At 38.2% G+C, this 22,538-nt stretch overlaps 1 protein-coding gene across 35 annotated transcripts in view; it reads right to left on the reverse strand.

Annotated features, from left to right (window-relative positions):
• Nucleotides 1-22,538, reverse strand: part of Map4k4 (mitogen-activated protein kinase kinase kinase kinase 4) — a 168,224-nt gene that overhangs the window by 21,157 nt on the left and 124,529 nt on the right. For 3 of the 35 annotated variants that reach the window (XM_090336320.1, XM_090336312.1, XM_090336309.1), the window contains exons 13-20: nt 10,595-10,756; nt 7,716-7,802; nt 6,950-7,174; nt 5,914-6,075; nt 3,165-3,398; nt 2,219-2,325; nt 916-1,067; nt 156-253 (exon numbers count right to left, since the gene is read on the reverse strand). In XM_090336320.1, coding sequence (XP_090192446.1) covers nt 156-253; nt 916-1,067; nt 2,219-2,325; nt 3,165-3,398; nt 5,914-6,075; nt 6,950-7,174; nt 7,716-7,802; nt 10,595-10,756 — 1,227 coding nt within the window. The remainder of the gene's footprint in view (nt 1-155; nt 254-915; nt 1,068-2,218; nt 2,326-3,164; nt 3,399-5,913; nt 6,076-6,949; nt 7,175-7,715; nt 7,803-10,594; nt 10,757-22,538) is intronic. The other 32 variants (XM_090336315.1, XM_090336327.1, XM_090336326.1 and 29 more) reach the window with 18 other exon arrangements.

Genomic DNA, 22,538 nt, shown 5'->3' on the forward strand with positions numbered 1-22,538 from the left:
ACTGCCCCTTTCTGTTGTGGTGCTGGAGACTGAGCTCAGGGTCTCTTGTGTGTTAAACACTGCTGAACTTTATTCCTGCCCACTCAACCACATTTTCAATACAAAGATCTCTCTCATGTGTGAAATAAGAAAGACTGATTTTGTGCAATTCTTACAGCAGGCTTGAGAGGTCTAAACACTTCTTTTTTGTCTTCAGGTTTTTTTGTTGCATTTTCAAGGCGCTGAGATGGGGAACCTTCTGACTTGGATGATGCTGTTAATTTTGAGAGGTATAAAAGGTAGACATATGTAAGATAAACAGATTCATGCCACAAAACTGTCCCAGCCAATCCTGCCTTCTCTTTCTCCCTGCTTACCCACAGCTTGCTTTTTTGGCCCCATTTATGGCGAAATCGGAACTGAACATACATTCTGAACCCCAGGGCAAAAGAAATCTAGGAGGCCTGCCTCTGGCAGTCTTTCTGATGGCATTACTGTAAACTCTAAAACTAGCACACTCTACTTAATAAGTACTCCTAGTTAAATATTTTACTATGCCCAAAACACCATAAATAGAGATTTTACTTTCTATTATATGTCACCAATAACTAATACTAATGGCAGCATAAATCCTGAAGCCCAAACTGGAAGAAATGGATTCAAATAACATCTTAGGTAATAAACAAGGTTATTACCTTGGGCAATAAGTCAGTTAATCCCATTCAATTGAAAAGTACTCTCAGTGCTAGGCATATGTAAAGCTCAACATTTAGCTCTTTCTAATAAAAATAATAAGACTGATGTCATTAGCAATCTAATCAAAAGCATTGTTTTTATGATATACAGCTATAGGAAAAGTACAGTTCTTTTATATAGGACTTCTAATACATAGACTAAGATTGTTCACAGGCAAAGGACAAAGGCGAGATCACCTACATCTCACTCTGAAGCGTTCACCAGAGCCACTCTGAGACCCAGGATGGGACCCAGGTTGGGATCCTGAGTTGCTGGACCCAGAGGAGCTTCCACTGCCTGGCCGGGGAACCAGCTTCTCCACTCTCTCCCATAGGAGCCTGGGCTCAATACTGCTGTTAGGAAAGAAAAGAAAACTCCTGCTGCATCATCCCCAACAAATACAATAAACTTGTGCACGACATATGAAATACAGGCATAAGAAGGTAGTTTTTTAAACATCTTTTAATACTATATTTACCCAAAGTTATAATGACTTTATTCCTAGATTTCTTATCTCAGCTATCAAAAATAATTTTTAAAATTCCAAATAATATTGCTAATGCCACTTTTTTCATAACTAGAGTTCTTAATATTATGAAAAATACCACTTATATAATTACACACAAGTTATCTTGTGTCTATGGTCACCCATCCATCACAACTCTCCTATTCTGAGTTTTCACAGTATACCCCTATAAGTATGGGGAATGTTACAGAAAGCATGAGCTGGGCCAGAGTTCCTGTCAAAGACAGACCCACAGCACACATCTGATTTAGTCACAGGAGAACACACAGTAATCCTTGGCCATCAGTGCTAATGGGCTCACTGAAGCTACTGAGTCATCATCTGCCTTACCACTTCAAGTTATACTAAGATTATGCATGTGGCAAAGGACAGCCCCAGAGGTTCAATGACCATCAAGTTACACAACACTCAACATAACGATGTCTTCTTTCCCACAACAGTGCTGGCAAATGGAACTTTTCTACAATCATGAAAACGGCAGATATCTGAGCTAGTATTTAGCTGCTACTTACAAGTGGCTATTGGCCACTGATATAACTAAGGAAACATAGTTAATTTTTATTTCATTTTAATGAAGTTAAATTCAAATTTAATAAGCCTCATGTGGCTAATAGCTACCATTTTAGACACAGTAGCTCTAAACCCCCAAAATAATATATATTTATATAAATATAAATATTTGGCTAATTCACTAGTTTACTGTAGACTATTAGTAATCACTGACATGTTTTAGTAACTTGTCTGTCACTTTTATAAGGCTTATAACTTCCTTTAGATAGAAATTAAGTCTCTGAGAACTTGGCCCTTATTCTTTATTGGTTTCTTGCACTGACCCCTACATTACTAAATGGGTATTATGACCTTCTGATGTGTACACAGAAGTCTAGATATAAAACTGAGTCTCTTTTCCCAAGAACTCCAGTGTTAGGAGCCAACAGCAAACTGTGCAGTACACAGCTTATGTCACTCTTCTTTTACCTGGTGGAATTTCTCTGTCCTGCTTGGCTATTTTGCTGTCCACTGCCCTGCAGTGGGGAGTCCCGACGGGACAAAACAGGGGAACGAGATGTTGTTCTCACAGGAACCTTTAGGTAGAAAATACAGTAATTACATTACTGAAAACATGAAAAAGATGCAAAGATTTCCTATGAAAACATTTTCCACACAGTCCTCCTTATACTGGCCTTCCTATGACCCATCCCCCATCCCACCCCAATTCTTCCCTAGCCCTCAGCTGATAGAAAGGGAGTGAGGGGAATTTGTTTAAAAGTATCCAAGGAGCCAGGACACACAGTCTTTCTATATGCTCCTGTAACACTGACTGATGTTTGGACAGAAGCTGGTAGCAGGGACATACAACAGCACTTTGCTGAGATAATGTGAGAACCAAGAAAATAAGCTCAAAGAAATCAAACAATGGTCTACAAATGGATCAGCAGGAGGCAAAGACTGGCAGGAAGCAAGAAAATATTCAGAGGAAGCAAGTTCCAAGTGAAAGAAAAACACTAAATTGTTATAAGAAAAAAAATCACTTTCTTTGAAATTTCCATGCTAAATTTTCCTCATAGCACCTTTGCTGAAAATTCTGATACTGCTGATGTTGTTCATGTATAGCTTCCACACAAATTTGTAAGGTAAGATTCAATTTTTTTTAGAAGCGTATTTTTTGTGGATTTTTTTCTTAAATCATTTTGCTACCATATGTTTAACACCAGAGATCACAGCAACAATAAAAAATTAACTGACCACTGGCTAAGTATAAGTGCCTACCTCTAGAAATTTCTTCCCACTGTAAAAAGATCCTTTGAAATCTCACTGCCCCTTTAATTCTGGTGAAGCCACCAACCCCACAACAAAAATAAATAGTATTTTTTTAGATTAACAAAAAGGAAAAGCAGCACACATCTGTCTTTCTGCTCCTTACCCTTGGAGGCACCTCGTCACTGTCTGATCTAGACCAAGCCTTTTGGGTGGGGTCGGGTACCTCTGACTTAGAGTCAGAGCTCTGATTGAGCACCTCACTGCGGGAAGGTGGACATGGGTCCTGAGAACGAAGATGGTGGTGTGCAAATTTGGGAGGAGAAGGGTCACTGAAGGAATGGGATCTCGAGACAGGGGAAACATTGTTCTTGAGAGATGCCAGGTGGGACCACTGTACCTTACAAGAAAACAAAACACAAAACATTCAATGCGTTCTGCATAAAACTGGCTTTTCTGGTTAATACCAAATCCAAAGCAGGAATGGCATGGTGGAGTGCAAATGGGGGCAATACAGTATTAGGCAAGTGGAGCAAGTAAATGAGTTATGCTTTTAGATACAGGTGGTCTGGTGAACACAGTATGTATAAAAGAGTAAATGTACATAAGGAAAATTCCTGACATCCAGAAAAAAACATGCAGATAGCAGTCCATGTGAAGATTTATAGACCTACTAAAAGGGGGACAAGGCACTGTATGCACATTTGCATCAGAGCTAACAAAGGTAGGAAAAACTTGAGATAAAGCATTGCCAATCACACAAACCTACATACTACCCTCATACTACTGGCACTGTGAGGGTCAGACCAAGCAATAGCACAGTATATTCAACAAGTGAACACAGTCTCCTCAAAACACAGTCTCCTCATGCTTTGACAGAATGTAATAGCATAACTTAGAAGCAGCCAGCTTGTCAAATATACCATTAATTTAAAAAAAATTTACAAATCTTACAATACTTATGGCATATGGCTAGATTATATATATCCAAACTTATTATAAAAAATTATGATTTCTTTGAAAATGTTCAGTACCACAGAATCACTGAACTATTAAGACTACTGTCTTATTAGATAAATTTTAAAATAATGAGTTTATTCAGTTGCTTTCATAATGGAAAAATTACCTCTGGAATAATCTATAAAATACCTTCATTAAACTTATCTTACTATTTTAAAATACTTGTTCAACAATGTAATTTACATAATTCTAGTTATGTCTATTACATCAATGAATTTAATGAAAAAATATCAATTTATAATGTGTTTGATCTTGCCAGATAAAAGTAGTTAGTTCTAGGTAATAATTTCTATCATTTATAGGTGAAATTCAAGTAATCCCAGTTATTGATAAAACCTCATACTACTAATATACTTAAGGTTTTCAGAGAGAAAATATACAAATAAAGAACCACCTGAAATGCTAATTAAAAATGTGATTTCAAGTACAGTTCCACATGAGTAGCTACCCCCAAAGAACATGTCATAGACGTATGTTTTTAAGCACAAGAAACTTTAGCATAGGAGGAAAAAAAGCAAGTCTAGGCAATAAAAACAATCATGAAATAAAATCATAGGTGGTTTGAGGCCAACACCTAGCCAGGGCAGGAAAGTCTTATGAGACTCTTGTCCTCAACTACTAAATAGCCAGAAATGAAGTTGTGGCTAAAGTGGGCAAAGCCATAGCCTTGAACAACAACAATAAAAAAGCTCAGGTATAGTGTCCAGGCCCTGAGTTCAAGCCCCAATACTGGCAAAAACAGAAGGCTCTACCCAACCTAGGAACTCTCTATAATCTGTTGGTAACTTTAAAAATAAAGACTTTTAATTTGTTTTACCTTCTAGAACAAAAGTTTTTTTTCTTACATACTTCAATTGTATCTTCATTAAGCTGCCTAGCTTCTGAAGAAACAACTCAAGTCCTCTGGGGCCTGACAAGCAGCTAACATCCCATCTACCATCCATGCCTGTCTCTGTGATACTGAGGCTTACACCTTTATTTCTCCATTTGCTCCAAATGTATTTTAGACTGGCCTGAAACTGACAGTCTTCCTGCCTCAGGTTCTCAAGTACAGGGATAACAGCATACCCAGCAGTCCTGCTCCTCTTTCTTTTTTGTTGACTTTTTCCTACTGGAGTACCCCATCATCTAATGGGCCCAGCTGCTATAAAGCTCATTCAAATTCCCACATGAATGTGCTTTTGACAACACTGCTACTACTACTTCTGACTCAAAAGCACTACATTTTGTTCCCTTCATATCCAAACACCTGTGTCAAGAGCACCTGGGTTTAGGAACCTATGCTTAGCAGTCTGGATTACACAGCCGCAAACAGGGAAAATCTAAATGTTATGTTCACTACTGGTGGAGAGAGCACAGGATTAGTACTGGAGCACTCTCAGATCTGTTCAGGTCGTCTCTGCTCTCTGCTTTCTGTTTCAAAGAGCACAGTAGCTTTTCTTTTCACCAACACAGCACTCTAATAGAATGACCTCACTCAGATACGACAGACTGACTTTCTCTAATCTCTAGTGAAATATTCACCTAACCCATGAGATCTTGTTCAGATTCTAAAGCCTTTCAGCCATTTCCCCAGAATCTAAACACTTAAAACATTTAAAAAAATCAGCATGAAAACTGTAAGAAAAAAGCATCTGTTTTAGAAGACAGACGGGTTTCATATCTGAGTCAGAAAAAGTATAAACATTTGAAGAATTCATTGACTCTAGACATCCTTTAAGAGCTCATAAAAATACTTTTTAAAAAAAGAAATTGTTTTCTTTTCCTATATGTATGTCCTCAGCTATTAATCCAAAGCTACTCCTGCTTATCTTATTCTAACATGACATTAATTTAATGTGGCTTGCAAGCCACCACAGAGTCTTCTCCGCCACAGCAAAGCTGGCTGATGCTACCTGTGGCTCCGCTGGTCTCTGCAGGGCAGGATGCACAGACTCGGAGTTGCCATTGGAAAAAGACTCTGATCGGGAAGGCACTGCTGGCTCCAATACTCTGCCTGTCTGCTTAGACTGGGCTTCAGGGGAGCTGTGGTTAGTTTTCCTAAATCTATCTTCCACCTGCATCAGAGAATTAGAAGACATAACTCCATGTTAGTAGGGGAGAGCAGACCTGCCAAAGAAACTCTGAAAGGAAAAGAACTGTAAAGAGATGTTTTTTGATATCTTCAGCTACAAGAAAAAAAGGCATAAAGCACAGCTGGGATCTAATTCCAGAAAAAAGAAATATTAAGCAAGGTAGCTTCTAAAATTTCCATGCCTTGAGTTTTTAGACTACACAATGATAAAATTAAGAAAAAATTAATCTGTCACAGCCAACTAACTAATAGATTAAAAAGTTATTATCAGGAATCTAAAACATTTAATTCCTCCCAAAATAAAGGCATTTCAGAACAAGGAAAGCACTGGTTCCTAGACTCTGTTAGGCAGATGCAGTAAAAGGATGCCACCTGCAGGTCAGACTCAATACTGATGGATGTGTATCAGCTGCTTCTGCCTAGCATCCCAGAATAGTGTGAATTTGCTATATTCTACTGAGGCTTTGGTGATCCAAGTGCTCCAATGGATTCAGTAACAAATTGGATTAAAGGTGCCCTTCATTCTCATACTAGTTTTGGACTGGATCACCATTTTTCACATTCACATTTTAGAGAATAATGCCATACAACCTTTTTGTTTAGTTTAGCTTTCAATCCTTCTAAGATTTGTCATTTGAGGAACCCTGGTAGTTTGGGGGTGGGGGGGGAAGGCAGGGAGAATCACTCCCTAGGATAGATGTTGGACAATTCTCCATTAGCTAGAAATCAATGTCAGGCAATTAGCTCACCTCTACGACCCATCCTGAACTCATCGTGGGTCTAACTAGTCACCAGATCCCTTTTCATAGCAGAGACAACATAGGACCCCTGTCAATGGAAGGAAGGAAAGAAGATACCTCTCGAGCTCTGTCAGCAGGCTCGTAGTGGGGTTTGGGCTCAGGAGCGTGATAGTTTGGCTTGCCCCTTTCCTGCTGCGGTGGTGGCTGCTGCTGCTGCGGGTGCTGCGGGTGCGGCCTCCTGTGGTCGTGCTGTAGAGATAGGAGATATGCTTGTTCTTGTTGCAACTGCCTCTGGAGCCTCTCTGCCTGCCGGTGCTCCTCCATCTCCCGCCATCGGCACTCCTTGGAGAGGGAGAGGATAACACTGAATCTCTGGGACACTAAAGAGCTCACCTCTTCTCTGGATTAGTTCTTGATTTTTTTTTAAGAGTTTTTTTTTTGTTTGTTTGTTGTTTTAGAGCAAAGCAAAATGACAGAAATTTTAAATGACATATTACCTGTGGAAAAATCTGACAGTTGTTGCTAACTACCATTTCACTGGACAGAGTGAGAGAAAATTAAATTAAATGTCAGATTCAACAGTGTACACACTTCTCCCATGTCGTAAGCTAATAGCCCTCATGCTCTGGTATATTCTCTGAATGCCAAGTTCCATTCAAAACCTTTCCTATCTACCATGAGAACTGTTAACTTACTAATAAATAAATCAGCGCATAAAAGCCACCTTGCACTGTGCTCAAGAAGTATGACCACAGTGAAGTTTCCATCTGAGCCTGGCCACCCACAACAAAATGGAAATGTTCTAGTGATTACCACCACAGCTTGCTGTGGGGGGGACAAACAAGCTCTAACGCTAGGGATCAGGACGGAGGTGGGGCGTTACCAGTAACATGGCCTGCTCCTGGAGCAGCTGCTGCTGAAGAATTTCCAAGTGCCGCTGCTCCTCTTCTAGTTGCCGCCTGATATACTCCTGTCACACAGAAATTACCCAGCAATCAATTTATCCAAAAAGAAAGCATTAGAACCACCTCACTGGAGCACCAAGAGCCACTGCTCCGATTATCTTTAGTGAGAACTTACTTGGTGGTGAATACCTAATCTAAAAAAACAAACAAAAAAACTCCAATGTGTTGGTAAGAGTTTTTCTAAAAATTTCAAATTGGCCAGTAGAACTCAAGAGTCCAGGTGTCTGAGGCACTTCTGTTAAGACATTGCTGTCATAATTAATGGAGACTTTAAAAACGAGGACGCCTTTCTCTGAAGGTTTGTAGAGTCCAGAAAAGTTAAGTTTCATTAGAAAGGATCAGAGAGCTCTGATTAGTTAAATATACACTTAAATAATTTAGAGTAAGCATGGATCACCAACTCCCGAAACCTAAAACCAAAACATGCTTTACATTAAGATAAAACAAATACAATTTGTGCTTCTACTAATAAGTAGATTCAGAAGGCACCTGGAATGACTGCATTCTGAAAGCTGTGGTCTGGAAACAGCAGTATCAGGCAACTCCCTGCAAACAAACAGTCCCAGGGAATGTGTGGTGAGTGTGTATGTACACAGGTGAGCACGTGTACATGGGTGAGGCCCTTTTGCAGTAAGAAGAGAATAATCAACCTTAATAATAATAATAATAATAATAATAATAATAATAATAGCTAAACACCCGAAATATGTAAAAAAGCTACCCTAGCATGCATGATCATTTGGACAGGAAAATTAGGATTCTAATTCCTTGATCCTAGTCCCACTCAGGTCCAGCATGCTACCTACCACATATTTTCAACCTCCTATTTATCTCTCCAGTTTTTACTATATTTGAATGAGGTTCTAACATAGACAAACATGAAATAGCGTTGGAGAGCAGTAAACATTTTACAAAATATAAGAATCTTCCTTGAGCAAACTAAGGACAGGTAGAGAAACTATTCTGAAGTTCAGGTTATGTTTTAATAGTGGATGCTACTGACCCTTGCTTGTTTCAGGTCCCATACCTTAAAATGGAAAAAAAAAAAAAAAAGCCACAGATGGGGCCTTAAATGATATTTTAGTTAACCAGCAAGAGAATATTGCAAGAGAGAAATCACAGTATATAAACATCCTTTAAAATGTGTATCTTTATAAATCAAATTGAATCAAAACAGCTATTCTGCAGTTTACCCATAGGCCATTAGTAAAGCCTTCTGATTCTGACTGGAACACCAAGCCCCGACCTCCCATTATCAATGGCCTTAAATGCCTTTGAGATAAATCTGATCTTACTCAATTGATGATTTAAAAAAAAGGAGTATGTGAATTAATGCACCTTCTATCTGGCAAATATCATGTAACCCTTCTATTAAACACAATAAAAAATATATGACACATAAAATTGTAAAAATTATCTCTAATAGATTTCTTAAAAAGCTGATGTTTTCTCTAATTTCCAACCCTTAGGTACAAACATAATCAGAATGATAGATAGATAGATAGATAGATAGATAGATAGATAGATAGATAGATAGATAGATTTGTTAAAAAAAATACTAGAGTTAGCTGGTTGGCAATGTCAGGAAAGTAATGAACAATGAAGCTGTAGGAAAACACTGGTGAACATGCAGATCAAAGTCTCAGAAAACCAGAGGAATATCATTAATTAAATAAGAATCAAGGAAATAGCTAAAGAATTATATTTGGAGGTTAACATTATGGTTTGTGAGTATTTTAAACATGCATTTCCAGTCTTATTTAAATTGGTCTCTATTCACATAATTTATTTCTTTACTCAAAGTTCCAAACAGTGACTAGTTTAAAGACAAGAAAGATAAACAGGTTGGGAATAGTAATTATTTTTTGTATAAGTGCATCAGGAAATGAGAAGCTTCTAAATAAAACTACATCTGCATTAATAAAATGCTATGTGTATTATTAAAAGTTGATGTTTTTGACTGAATGAGGTAACAATGTTTCCTTTTTTTTTTTGCCAGTCCTGTGGCTGGACTACTTGAGCCACAGCACCACTTCTGGCTTTTTCTATGTATGTGGTGCCAAGGAATCAAACCCAGGTCTTCGTGCATGCTAAACAAAGCACTCTTATCACTAGGCCAAACTCCCGGCCCCCAATGTTAGTTTCTTTAATGTTGCAAAAGAATATACAGAACTGTATGCAAATCTATATTGTCATATTCACTTAGCTGCTGCTGGAAAGTTCAATCACTTCTCATTAGAAATTTGACAGTGGGTTTTTAATTTCTTTTTAAAAAAGAAGTCAGGGGCTAGGAACATAGCCTAGTGGTAGAGTGCCTGCCTAGCATGCAACAAGCCCTAGGTTCGATTCCCAGGTACCACATACACAGAAAAAGCCAGAAACTGTGTTGTGGCTCAAGTAGTACAATGCTAGCTTTGAAAAAGCTCCAAGGACTGTGTCCAGGCCCTGAGTTCAAACCCTAGGACTGGCAAAAATAAATAAGTAAAACAGAAGTCATCACTCATACGCCCCATATTCAAATGCCCACAGCATTTGAAGCCAAGCCTGAGAATACATAACCAGAAATCTGTCACAATCATACTACTTGGAGATTGCTGATTTCAAGGGCTTTCTGAAGTATAGTGATTTACAGACTTTCTTTTATAAGACAAAAGAGTTATTAGTGAAGTTCACTAATTTTTAAGTGTCTAAAATTCTGAATGTGTATATGTATGTATGTGGGCTTTTTGCCTCAAATCCCCTAATTTCTCAATGAAACAAACTTTACAATGAACAGTGACCTTCTTTGTGAACTAACCTGCTCCCTTTCCACTCTCCTCTTTTCTTCTTCTGCCCGTCTCCTCTCCTCCTCTTCTTTACGCCTTCTCTCTAATTCCTCTATGCGCCTCTTCTCTTCTTGTTCTCTCCTTCGCTGTTCACGTTCTTGCTGCCTTCTAGCTTCCCGTTCTCTTCTTTGTTGCTGCAAAAGTGAAAACATATAATTATCAGGGATCTTCAGCGGTAGCTCTTAACCATGGTTTGCAGATCAGTTACAGGGAGATCTTAATGAGATATACAACCATCATTTCCACGCTGTCCTTCAGCCATGTGTGTAACAGCTTTGCGTTTATACTGGTTAAAGGCACAATGTTTCTGTGAATCCTTTCATTTTGCTAACCATCATTCATACTACTTACTATCTGTAACCACAGGAAATAGGTTACAGTGAATTCTTTATTTTAGGTTTAACATTAACATAGTCCTAGAGGTCCTTAGGTCAGAATAAAAAGACTTGAAAAGGGAATAAAAGGAAACAGTAGGCAAAAAAAGGAACTATCATACATCACATACAGCTTAGCTACTCAATTATTTCTCTCTAGAGCCACAGGACAAATGCCAAAGCACTGGCATGGTGTAGGGATCTGAAAGTGATCAGCTATTCTATGAATATAAAAATGCTAGCAGCTAGATCAGCACTGTTCAGTAGAACTTCTGGGTTGGTGAGAACATTTTATCTCTGAGATGTTCTTTACTGTGGCCACTAGTCACGTATTACTATTAAGCTAGCACAAATGGAGAACTTATTTTATTCACTCAAGTCAGTTTTAAAGGCCCACAACACATGGCTAGTGGCTACTGGGTATTGGTGGACAGCAGTAGCTCTAGAGGATACAGAGTCATGAAATTATCACACATAGTAAACTGATAATGTTATTACCAGCTGTACTTCCAATACTGGCCTAGACATAAAACAGTATTTTGGTATAGCTCTTGGTATAAATGCTGTATTATATAAATATTTATAATAGATAAACAAAGTAAGTAATTATTAGAATTAAAGTTTTCTTTTGGGTCCTTCCTCAAACCCCTCAATTTACTTTTTTTTTTTGGTGTGTCATGGGTGTTGAACTCTGGGCCTCGGCTGTCCCAGAGCTCTACAGTTCAAAACTACTGCCCTACCTCAGGGCCTGGGCATTGTCCCTGAGCTCTTCAGCTCCAGGCTACCCTTAAAGCCTCAGCCCCACTTCCCATTTTCTAGTGGTTAGCTGGAGATAAAGAGTCTCCTGTTTATGCTTGGGCTGGCTTTGAACTGTGATCCTCAGAACACAGCCTCCTGAGTAGCTAGGAATACTGGTGTTAGAGGCACCATGCCTATGCCTGGCAGTATTTACTTTTAAAGTAGACACCTGACACTGATTCCCTGAGAAACGGAAAAAAAGGCCATACATGCAGAGTACTGAACAAAGATGATAACTTTGTGCTATGGTCTCACTCTGAAATTCTTCATCTTTATGATATATCACATCAAATTTTGACTCAGCTTTTGGTCCTACCACCTCTCTTATTACACAGGTTTTATTCTTTTTCCTACTGTCTGTTCTTAAAAGCATACACTCAATTCAATTCATAAAACTCACCAGCTTCAAGCCAGGAGTTTGACCTAGTGGTAGAGTGCTTGCTTAGCATGCATGAAACATGGATTTGGTTCCTTGGTACCACACACATAGAATAAAAGTTGGAAGTGGTGCTGTGGCTCAAGTGGAAGAGCTCTAGCCTTAAGAAAGCTCAAGTTCAAGGCCCAGGACTGGCAAAAAAAACAAAAACAAAAACAAAACAAAAAAAACCTCACCAGCTTCAATGGGTAGAAGTAGGTCATAAAAGGAGCAAGCTCCTGCTCTAGTACTTAGAAAACATAACTTTCAAGGCTAAGACATCTTTATTACATGGTAACACTACACTTTCTCCCATGCAACTCTACTGGTTGTTTGCTAGTCTGTTTTATTTATTTATTTTTTTCAATCTTATACCATTTCTTTTCTTTAACAACAACAACAACAAAGGTGGGCACTGGTGGCTCACACCTATAATCCTACCCATTCAGGGAGGTTGAGAATTGAAGATCCCAGTTCAAAGCCAGCTCAGACAGGAAAGTCCTTGCGACCCTTATCTCCAAGTCAATCAACTACCAGAAAACTGGAAGTGGCACTATGCTCAAAGTGATAAAAGTACAGGCCTTGAGCTGAAGAGCCCAGGGAGAGCACCCAGGCCCAGAGTTCGAGCCTTACAACCAACTACAAAAAACAAAAACAAAACAACACACTGATGACTCACACCTATAACCCTAGTTACTTGGGAGGCCAAGATCTGAGGACCTAGGTCAAAGCCAACACAGATTTCTTAAGGTAGTTGGCTCGTGGGACTCCCTGCTTCTCTCTTTTTGTGAGAGAGACAGCTAGGCAGTGTCCCTATTGTCTCGGCGCCATCTTCCTTCTCCCCCCAAAAAATAGAATGGAAGAAAGACAGCCTCTTCAACAAGCTGTGCGGGCAGAACTGGTTAAGCACCTGCAGAAAACTAAAGTTAGATCCTTCTTTGTCACCCTGCACTAGAATTAACTCCAAATGGATCAAAGACCTCGAGGTAAAACCCAACACACTGAAAACTTTACAAGAAGGAATAGGAGATACACTAGGCCTCCTTGGCACAGGTCGAAACTTTCTTAATAAGGACCAAGAATCACAACAAATCAGAGAAAGGCTGGAAAGGTGGGACTGCATTAAACTGCAGAGCTTTTGTATGGCAAAGGACATAGCTAGTAAATTAAATAGGAAGCCTATAGAGTGGGAGAAGATCTTCACCAACCAAACAACAGACAAAGGCCTCATATCTAAAATATATCAACAGCTCAAAAAATTGAATCACTCCAAAACTAAAAGTAACAACCATCCCATTAAAAAATGGGCCAAAGACTTAAAGAGAGTCTTCTCTGAAGAAGAAACAAAAATGGCCTATAGACACATGAAGAAATGCTCAACATCTCTGGTCATAAAAGAAATGCAAATCAAAACAACTCTAAGATTCCACCTCACTCCAGTTAGAATGGCCAGGATCAGGAAAACGAATAATAACAGATGCTGGAGGGGATGTGGCCAGGAGGGATCACTACTACACTGTTGGTGGGAGTGCAAACTCGTTCAACCACTATGGAAAGCAGTATGGCAGTGCCTCAAAAGGCTAAACATAGAACTCCCCTATGACCCAGCAATACCACTACTTGGCATTTACCCAATCATCCAGAAACAAGGACATACTAAATCCACTAGCACATTATTCACCATAGCAAAGATATGGAACCAACCTAGAAGTCCCTCAGTTGATGAGTGGATCAACAAGTTGTGGTATTTGTACACAATGGAATTCTATGCTGCTGTCAGAAAGAATGACATCGCCCCATTTGTTAGGAAATGGAAAGACTTAGAAAAAATCATATTAAGTGAAGTAAGCCAGACTCAAAGGAACTTAGGCTCAATGGTTTCCCTCATTTGTCATAACCAGTAGAAACCTTGGGCTCTACTAGCAGAGATCTGCAATAGAGCAAAACCTTGATATATAAGGCCATATAGTATGAAGCTAATTGAAAGGACCTCCAGGATACTGAAACAAAAGCCATATAATGAATGATTGTTGCCCTTAATCTACTATGTTATTTTTCATCTCCTTTGCTGTCTCTTGGGTACCTCATATTGTTACAGTATCTCACTTTGTTATCTGATATATTGAATTTATTTGTATTTGGTTATTTGAAATTTGATAGGGAAGGGGGGAAAACCAAGACGGGGCGGGGGGGGGGGGGAGGGTGATGGGTACCAAGACATGTGAAAGGGTATCAATGTATGTGAATTAATGCACCTTCTATCTGGCAAATATCATGTAACCCTTTTATTACAATAAAAAAATTATTTAAAAAAAAAAGCCAACACAGGCAGAAAAGTCCCCGGGACACTTATCTCAAAAAAAAAAAAACTACTTAGAAAATTCCTGATATGGTACAGTGGCTTAAGTGTGATAGCATTAGCCTTAAGCAAAAGAAGCTCAGAGACAGAGATAATACCCAAACACTGAGTACTAGCCTCAAGACAGGAGGGAGGGTGGGAGAAAATAAAACTATTTCCACCCATCTCAGGACTCCATGAACAAGCTAACACAAAACTTGAGGAAATAGACTAAAAAATCATATCTAAATTTCATTTTCTGGAGACCATCCCTATCAAAGTAAATTAAGCTAAGATCTTTTTACATTTCCTATCTTTGCAAGAGCTAAGAAAGCTTACCAAGACATCATTTACAATGAGCATTCAGTAGCTAAGGACACAACCATTTTTCTAACTTGGTGATAAAAATTTATTCTATTTTGCTCTCCCCTCCAAAAGTAAGTTTACTTTAAAGATGACTTAATTACATTAGATATTCCTGGTTAGGCATATTTTCCGGAGGAAAATCACCCTTTGAACATATGGTTGAATAAGATATGTTAAAAGTAAAATAAGAAACAAAAGCCACGAGAAGCTGAAAGACACATAAACCCTTGAGTGTTCTCTCTAAAAGGGTGGTGGCCAGAAGCATCAATACTGAGAAGTGAGTTTTTTGCTATTGCTCTTCTGCCCTGTGACTAAAGAATAAATTCTACAAAGCTGAAGCCAAGCCACAAATACCTGGGGTCACAGCGAGAAGTGAATTGCTAGAATGCACTGGGTCTAGCAAAACACAGGCATCCAACCTGTGGATAAAAGAAAATACTTGCAATAACAACAGGGAGCCACACTAATGGAAATATAAACACTTTCTCTTAGAGATAGCCAGACACTTAAGAAAATGAAAGGGTCTGAATCTTTAAAAGAGTGCCTATCTCTCTCAAAGAGAAATCAGGTTCCAAAGTTAATCAGCCACCAGAGGTATAGTCTGTAAATACACTGGATAGTATAATGTTCCTATATATATAAGGATCAGTTACACTCAGGTAGTATGTTCACATTTTATGAATTTGGAAGTATTTGAATGTAGCAAAGAAGCCTAAGAGGAGCAATGAAACCAGGACAGAGCACTGCTGGCATAAGCCACTGAATCTCTGTTGGCCCTGATTCCTCACTTGTCTAGACAGAAATACCTGTGTATAGTGAGGTAGGGACCAGGTGGGAGTCCCATGCTAGAAATCATCATAAATGGGGAGAGAGTAGAAAGCATCTTCTTTGGAAGAAGTCAGTAAGTGGTATTTAAAACTCCTAAGTGAATAGTAAAAGAATCACTCCTCTTAAAAAAAAAAATATGGGCTTTATCTTTCCTTGCTCAAAACCCTGGGGTATGTATACATTGAGATAAACAGAGTCTCAGGAAACCAACAAACTGAAATAGTCTGTGTCAGTATTATGGTCTCTAAAAGTGAGCAAGACTTGGCCGGGCGCTGTGGCTCACACCTGTAATCCTTTCAAAGCCCACCCAGGCACTAAAGAACGTGACACTCATATCTCCCATTAATCACTAGAAAACAGGAAGTGGGGTGGTATCCTTGAGCTAAAGAGCTCAGGGACAGCACCCAGGACCCAGAGTTCAAGCCTCATGACCCACAAAAAAAAAAAAAAAAAAAAAAAAAAAAAAAAAAAAGGCAACCAGAACAATACAGGAGGAGTATGGGGTGGGGGGGGGGGTGAGGAAACAACTTGTTTTCAGCTCATACTTTCATAACTTCTATTTTAATTGAGTACAAAATATAGCAGAGTTCAGCTCATAGGTAGATACATCTCTGCCAGACATATATGCCCAGTTTTTTGTCTTGTTTTACAGGAAGATGAGGAGGAATCTGTGTCACAAACATGCTGTCTCATCCCCCTAATTTCTAATTCCAACTCCTCAAAAGTGAGAATTCTGAAAGATTTCACTTTTCCTACCCTTCTTTCTAAATAATACTCTAATGAAGTTAGTTTTAAATAACTTTCTATCTTGGATACCATCTACTGACTTCTTCAAAAGAATAGCCATCCCACTCTAGTCTTGACAATTTCTGGTAAAATGAAAAATCACATATATGGCCTTTGAGTTTGAGGGTTCATCCCCCCCTCCCTTTAACCAGTTTTCTATCATAGCATTATAACACATATTGCACTACTATGAAACTTCCTTCTTTCAGTATTCGGATCAATTATTCTTTATTCTTGAAGACTGACACTGTTGCCACTCTCCTTTTGTACACCAATCTATTCATTGTTCTTAATAATTCTTTTTCTCTATCAACTTCCTGGGAATCCTTGGGGACTATCCTGAATAGAATCTCGTTCTTGGAACTCTTGAGATTTTCTTCCTTATTTTATTGGGTGGTATCTTCTAGCAGAAGAAGAGAAAGAAAGGAGAAGAAAGGAAAACAGACTTGGAAAACTGCAAGGCTCAAAAATCTTTATTCTTATGCTATACAGGCATTTTTGAATGAGAAGTAATTTTTCCCTCAATGGAATTTCCTGTCCAATTCTCAACAGTTAGTGCAGGACGCATTCTATACTCTCTACCTGCTCCCATGTTGCAGTTTCTAGGGTCCTCTGTTCATTATCAATATACAAAAATTTTAAGATGATGCATGTTCCTTCACAGGGGTCTCTTTTCATTCATTTGGTCTGTACTCCACGAATCTTCCAATCCATATACCTGGAAATTGTTCAGGGAACTTGGAATTATTTCCTCTATTTTCTCCCTATCATAGTCACAAGAGTAGCAGAGTGGCACAGTGGAAGTATGATGGGCTAAAATGTCTACTGAATACAGACCAGACATAGATATATCTATATTATATACGTTGTTCTCTTATCTATTAATTTATCTCCTCCTACATATACAGTTCCCGGGAATTCTATTTTCTAATTAGAATTTTTATTTAATGAACATATCTTCTCTAATAAATGCATATGCATATTTTTTGGAGTAGGGGTAGTACTGGGGCTTGAACTCAGGTTCAGGCACTGTCCCCAAGCCTCTCCATGCTCAAGGTTATTAGCACTTGAGCCACATTCCCAGCCACAGTACATATGCACATTTATAACATTTCTTCTATTCCCTGTCTCTTTTTTTTCTTCAAGTTCCTTTTATGTTGTGGTAGCAGTGGAGATTGAACCCAGGGCCATGCACTGTAAGGCACACAATCTATTACTGAGCTATATTTCCAAGTCCCCTGGCTCCCCTGTTGAAAATTTTGGTTTGAAATCTTCCACATTAAAGATACTCTTCAGTGTCTATAATTTCATCTTGTTTCATTTAAGATATAAAACAGTAAGGGCTAAAAAGACAGACAACCCAATGCAACTATTTCGCAACTATTCTCCCTATACTCTACAGGGACAGGGAAAGAGTGGGGAAAAGAAAACACATGACACATTTGTAATAGGCATGATTGTCACATGCTCTGGGAGCTAAATGAGATCAACACAGCTGGAGCCACACTGGTTGGTATTTATCTTTTCACCAAATGCTTTTCATTTCTGTACACCTTTTCTCTGCATACTGAGGTGTGGCTGACTTCTCCATGCAGAAGTTCTATTACTCACTTTCCCTAATGAGGAGGAGCAGGTACAGAGTGGAAAGCCTGGCTGTTCTCTCTCTAGATTCTGCCCCCTAACAAGTCTTACTGTATTATAGTCAGTTTAGACTTTTTCAGGATTTTCAGTAAGAATCAGCTTTTCGTACATGCATTATCTACTTCCACAATTATATTCTCTTTTCTCTTATCCCTGGTATTTACCATTTTTATTTTTTCAATCATTTCAGTGGGATTTTTCAATGGAAGTCTGGGTTCAATTATTTTTAGTCAATATAATTAAAAAAAATCTATTGTAAGTTTAATTCAAAATACATTATCAAAAAAAAGGAAAAAAAGCAAGCAAACTTCTTAAAAGCAGGGATATCTACATTTGGAAGAAATCTCAATTATCAACTTTTCTTTTTAGTTTCATGTGAAACTTTTTAAGACTTCAAATTCCCTGAAAGCAAGACCCCACCTGTCTTTTCCTTCCTCTAGGAAAGCACATCAGTAAGAGGAATGCATTACATACATTACCTTTTTTTATAGGTGGGCATTACTGGGGTCTGAACCCAGGACCTCACATATATTAAGACACATTCTACAACTGAGCTACAACCTCAGCCTATGCATTACATCTTAAATTAAATTACACCAAGTCCATGGTAGTTAGGACAAACCTATTTCTATTTTAACCATATTTAGTGTAATGCAAGGTTCAAAAATTCACTCAAACATGAAATTTAATCAAATGCTACAGCAGTTTTTGTAAGATCCCCAAATAAGTTCATAAAGGCTTTAACAGTATTTGCTATATTTGGATAATGCTTCATAATTTTAAAACCTCCTTTATTTGGGATATACTACAAGATACTCTGAAGTAGTCTAAGGTAGCTCTTAGATCCAAATTAGAAGTCTCATTCCAAGAATTTGTCCTCCCTCCCTCCCTCCCTCCCTCCCTCCCTCCCTCCCTCCCTCCCTCCCTCCCTCTCTCTCTCTCTCTCTCTCTCTCTCTCTCTCTCTCTCTCTCTCTCTCTCCCTCCCTCCCTCCCTTCCTTCCCCTCCCCCTCTCTCTCTACCAGTCCCGGGGCTTTAGCTCAGCCAAGGCCCTCTCCTTGGGCTTTCTCAAGGCCAGCACTCTACTACTTGAGCCACAAGCCACTTCCAGCCTTTTCTGTCTATGTGTATATGGTATTGAGGAATTGAACTTAGGGCTTCATGCATGCCAGGCAAGCACTCTACCACTAGGTCACGCTCTCAGCCAGGATTTATTTTCAAATTGGTATGACTCTGCACAAGCTCTTTCCTTCCAAAAATACACGTGGAACAACACAAAGAAATTCATCCATTTTAGAAATATTTTACTAGTTACTTGCATATAAGTATACAATGAATTAGGAACAGTCTTGTAAGTAGGCTAAGGCATGCACATTAGATAAACTTACAAGACGATGTAGGAAAGTGGTGACTTTCCTCAAGACTAGATAGATCATTAAGCCCATTCAGTAAGTCTTAGGAGAAAAATTGGTTGACAAGACCAACAGTCAAGGCAAAAAACATAACAGTTACTTATTCCTTTTCTGCATTATGCTAATATTTAAAAGTGCAAACCGGAACAGGAGCAAAATTTTAAACCACTAGAGTCAGAACAATCAGTCAATGATGGACATCACAGAGAAGCATCATAACAGGTATCCTTACTTATTAAACAGATATTAATAGAAGATTAACGTGAAAAGCTAACTTCTTGCATCAGAACCTCAAAGAAAACCAAAAATACAGCACACATGCCAACAACAGTGATCTACACTGGACTAGCCTTAGGCTTATGATTTCAGGCAACAAAACCAAAGGGGTTCTAATGCATACACCCTTTCAGGTTACACCACTAAGCACAACAAACAAGATAAAATCCTTTGAAGCTTCTGCAAACTGATGTCATTATTTTCTCAAATATTCTTTCAAGCAAAAATCAAAGAAACTGAAAATTTGTATTATGCTGTAAGCTGACTTCCAAACCTCTCAAAACAAGAAAGATTTCCTTATTATTTAAATTTTCCTAAGCATGCCTGAATAAATATGTACTTTTGTAACTTTGTTTTAATTATCCAAGTTCCCTTCCTAGTTCAGTATTTAAAGTAATGTTTTTATATCATTGTGAAGTAAGTCATATTCACTTTAGTGAAGCCCCATTAAATACACTCCACTGAATTTACTACTGGTTTTAGTGGAAACCAGTCTAGTCTTCATACTTAGTCTTCATACTTCAGCTACTTAGTCTAGGTTTGAAGTCATCTTACTGATGTCATACATATTACTAACACTTGAATTTTTAGCATACAAGTTCTGATGACACCATAGTACACAAGCTACTGACCTATCCCCAAAGACAACTCTTTCATATCTTCAAATAACAGGTAACATTGCTGAATTTAACTCTTTATAAAATGTACATCAATACAAATAACCACAAGACTGGATGCCAAGGGAATATTTAAGAACTTAAAAGAGATACTTAGAAAACAGGGCAACAAGAGATACTTATAAACAAGGCAGCCACTCTCTGTAAAATAACTACGCCACTGCTGACTGGACAGAAAGCAAAGCTTTAGCTCTAGGGGCATTGGCTGCCGGGTGGCTATGACTACTGCGTATATTAAAGTTGAAACTGTGAAGAAGGTAGCCCTGTGCCAACATGTACTCCTGATGCTAGATGCTGATGATCTGTAAAACAAAGCCCTTTTGTAAGCAATGAAAAAGTGAGGAAATGGTTCCTACTTCTTTAAAACACATAGAAATACTGTAGAATGGCTTTAGGGTAAAGGAAAACAAAACAGCCTTTCCTTCTAAGATCTCAGAGCCAAGAAATATACAACAAATATATGAGATTTTTTTTCTGAATAACTTTGATGTTTTCTTAGTTCTGGTCGGACACTAATACTAATCCCACTTCACACCAAAAACATTTATTTTTGTCTTGCTTTCTTATGCTTTAAATCTCTTCAACTTCCACCCAATCTTCCAAACTGTAACTTCAGGTTTTATAGAAATGAATATAACCATGTGCCTTCTTGTGAAAGCAAAGACTATAAAGACTATATCCCCTAAACCTGAGGAAAGTGGTTTCTCCAAAGTCATAAAGCAAAAACTGAGACTCCATGGCAAAACACTTGCAAAGGACATAAAAACTAGAAATTATTTGTTAAATACCCATAGAAAGACTGTGAGATAAGGAAAATGCAAGAACGATAGTGTTCAAGAAAAAATGGCCAAAGGCTTAAGAGAAATTCCTCATTTGATTTTAATAGTAAATATCTAAAGACTTTAGGGTATATCACAGTTTCCAACTCATAAAGGTAAGCCTGGGAAGAAATAGGGACTTTAAAAAAAATGTTCTAGGGGCTGGGAGTGGAAGAGTGCTTGCCTAGCATGCATGAAGCCCTGGGTTCAATTCCTTGGTACCCACATATAAAGAAAAAGTCAGAAATAATGTTGTGGCTCAAGGGTAGTGCTAGCCTTGAAAAAGCTCAAGAATAGTGCCTAGGCCCAGAGTTCAAGTGCCAGGACTGACAAAAAAGAAAAAGAAAAACAAGTTCTAAAAACACCGGAAGTTACATTTTGATGCTTCTCTATACTAACAAGTATTATATACAATTTGAAAAATCAGTTAAGAATGGGCTGATATTATGATGATACCAGACTTACTTTAAACAAATCTTCCCTTAGGAAATTTTCTTTTTGTTACCAGTTGGCACTCAGACCAGAAGACAGGAAATTTAATCAAAAATGTAGCAGGTTAAAAATCATACCCAAAATAAAGTGACTAATGTAAGTTTAGCATAGATTAACTTATTTTGTGAATCAGCGTTTTTCAAATATATCATATGAACATTTTTGTTAAACCAAGACAAAGAATGAGGAAGTCATGTTTCCCAAAATGTGTGCGTGTTATAAAGTTATGAGGAAAGAATAAATTCCAAAACATGATTCAATGAAAAGAACAGAGAGAGAGAGAACCACTAGGACAAAATAGCAATGAATATATTTCATTCCTACTAAAAAACAAATGACTAAATAGAAGGAAAAGCTAATACATAATTTGTATGAAAAAAAATGAGCAAGAAACAAAGTTCTCTATGAGCTGAAGGCATGATGTTCCAAGAATGGAAAGTAACATGAAAACCTCAGTATGTATGGAATCTGTGGAATTCTGGATCTAGGTAGTATATAGTGAAGTGTCTAAGAAATAGACTCATATAGACAGCTGTGAGGAACAGGGGGAGTCCCATAGTAGGACTTCTGGTATGAAATTGCTTTTTGTTGGATGATCCTCCTGGGGCCACTAAAAAGCAACAAAGACAACAGAAAACAAAAACTTTATTTTCAACACTAGATTACAGACTTCCAAAAGATACCAGAGTTAACAAA

The sequence above is a fragment of the Megascapheus bottae genome, chromosome 7, assembly GCF_031878675.1.
Source record: "Megascapheus bottae isolate mThoBot1 chromosome 7, mThoBot2.hap1, whole genome shotgun sequence".
Taxonomy (NCBI): domain Eukaryota; kingdom Metazoa; phylum Chordata; class Mammalia; order Rodentia; family Geomyidae; genus Megascapheus; species Megascapheus bottae.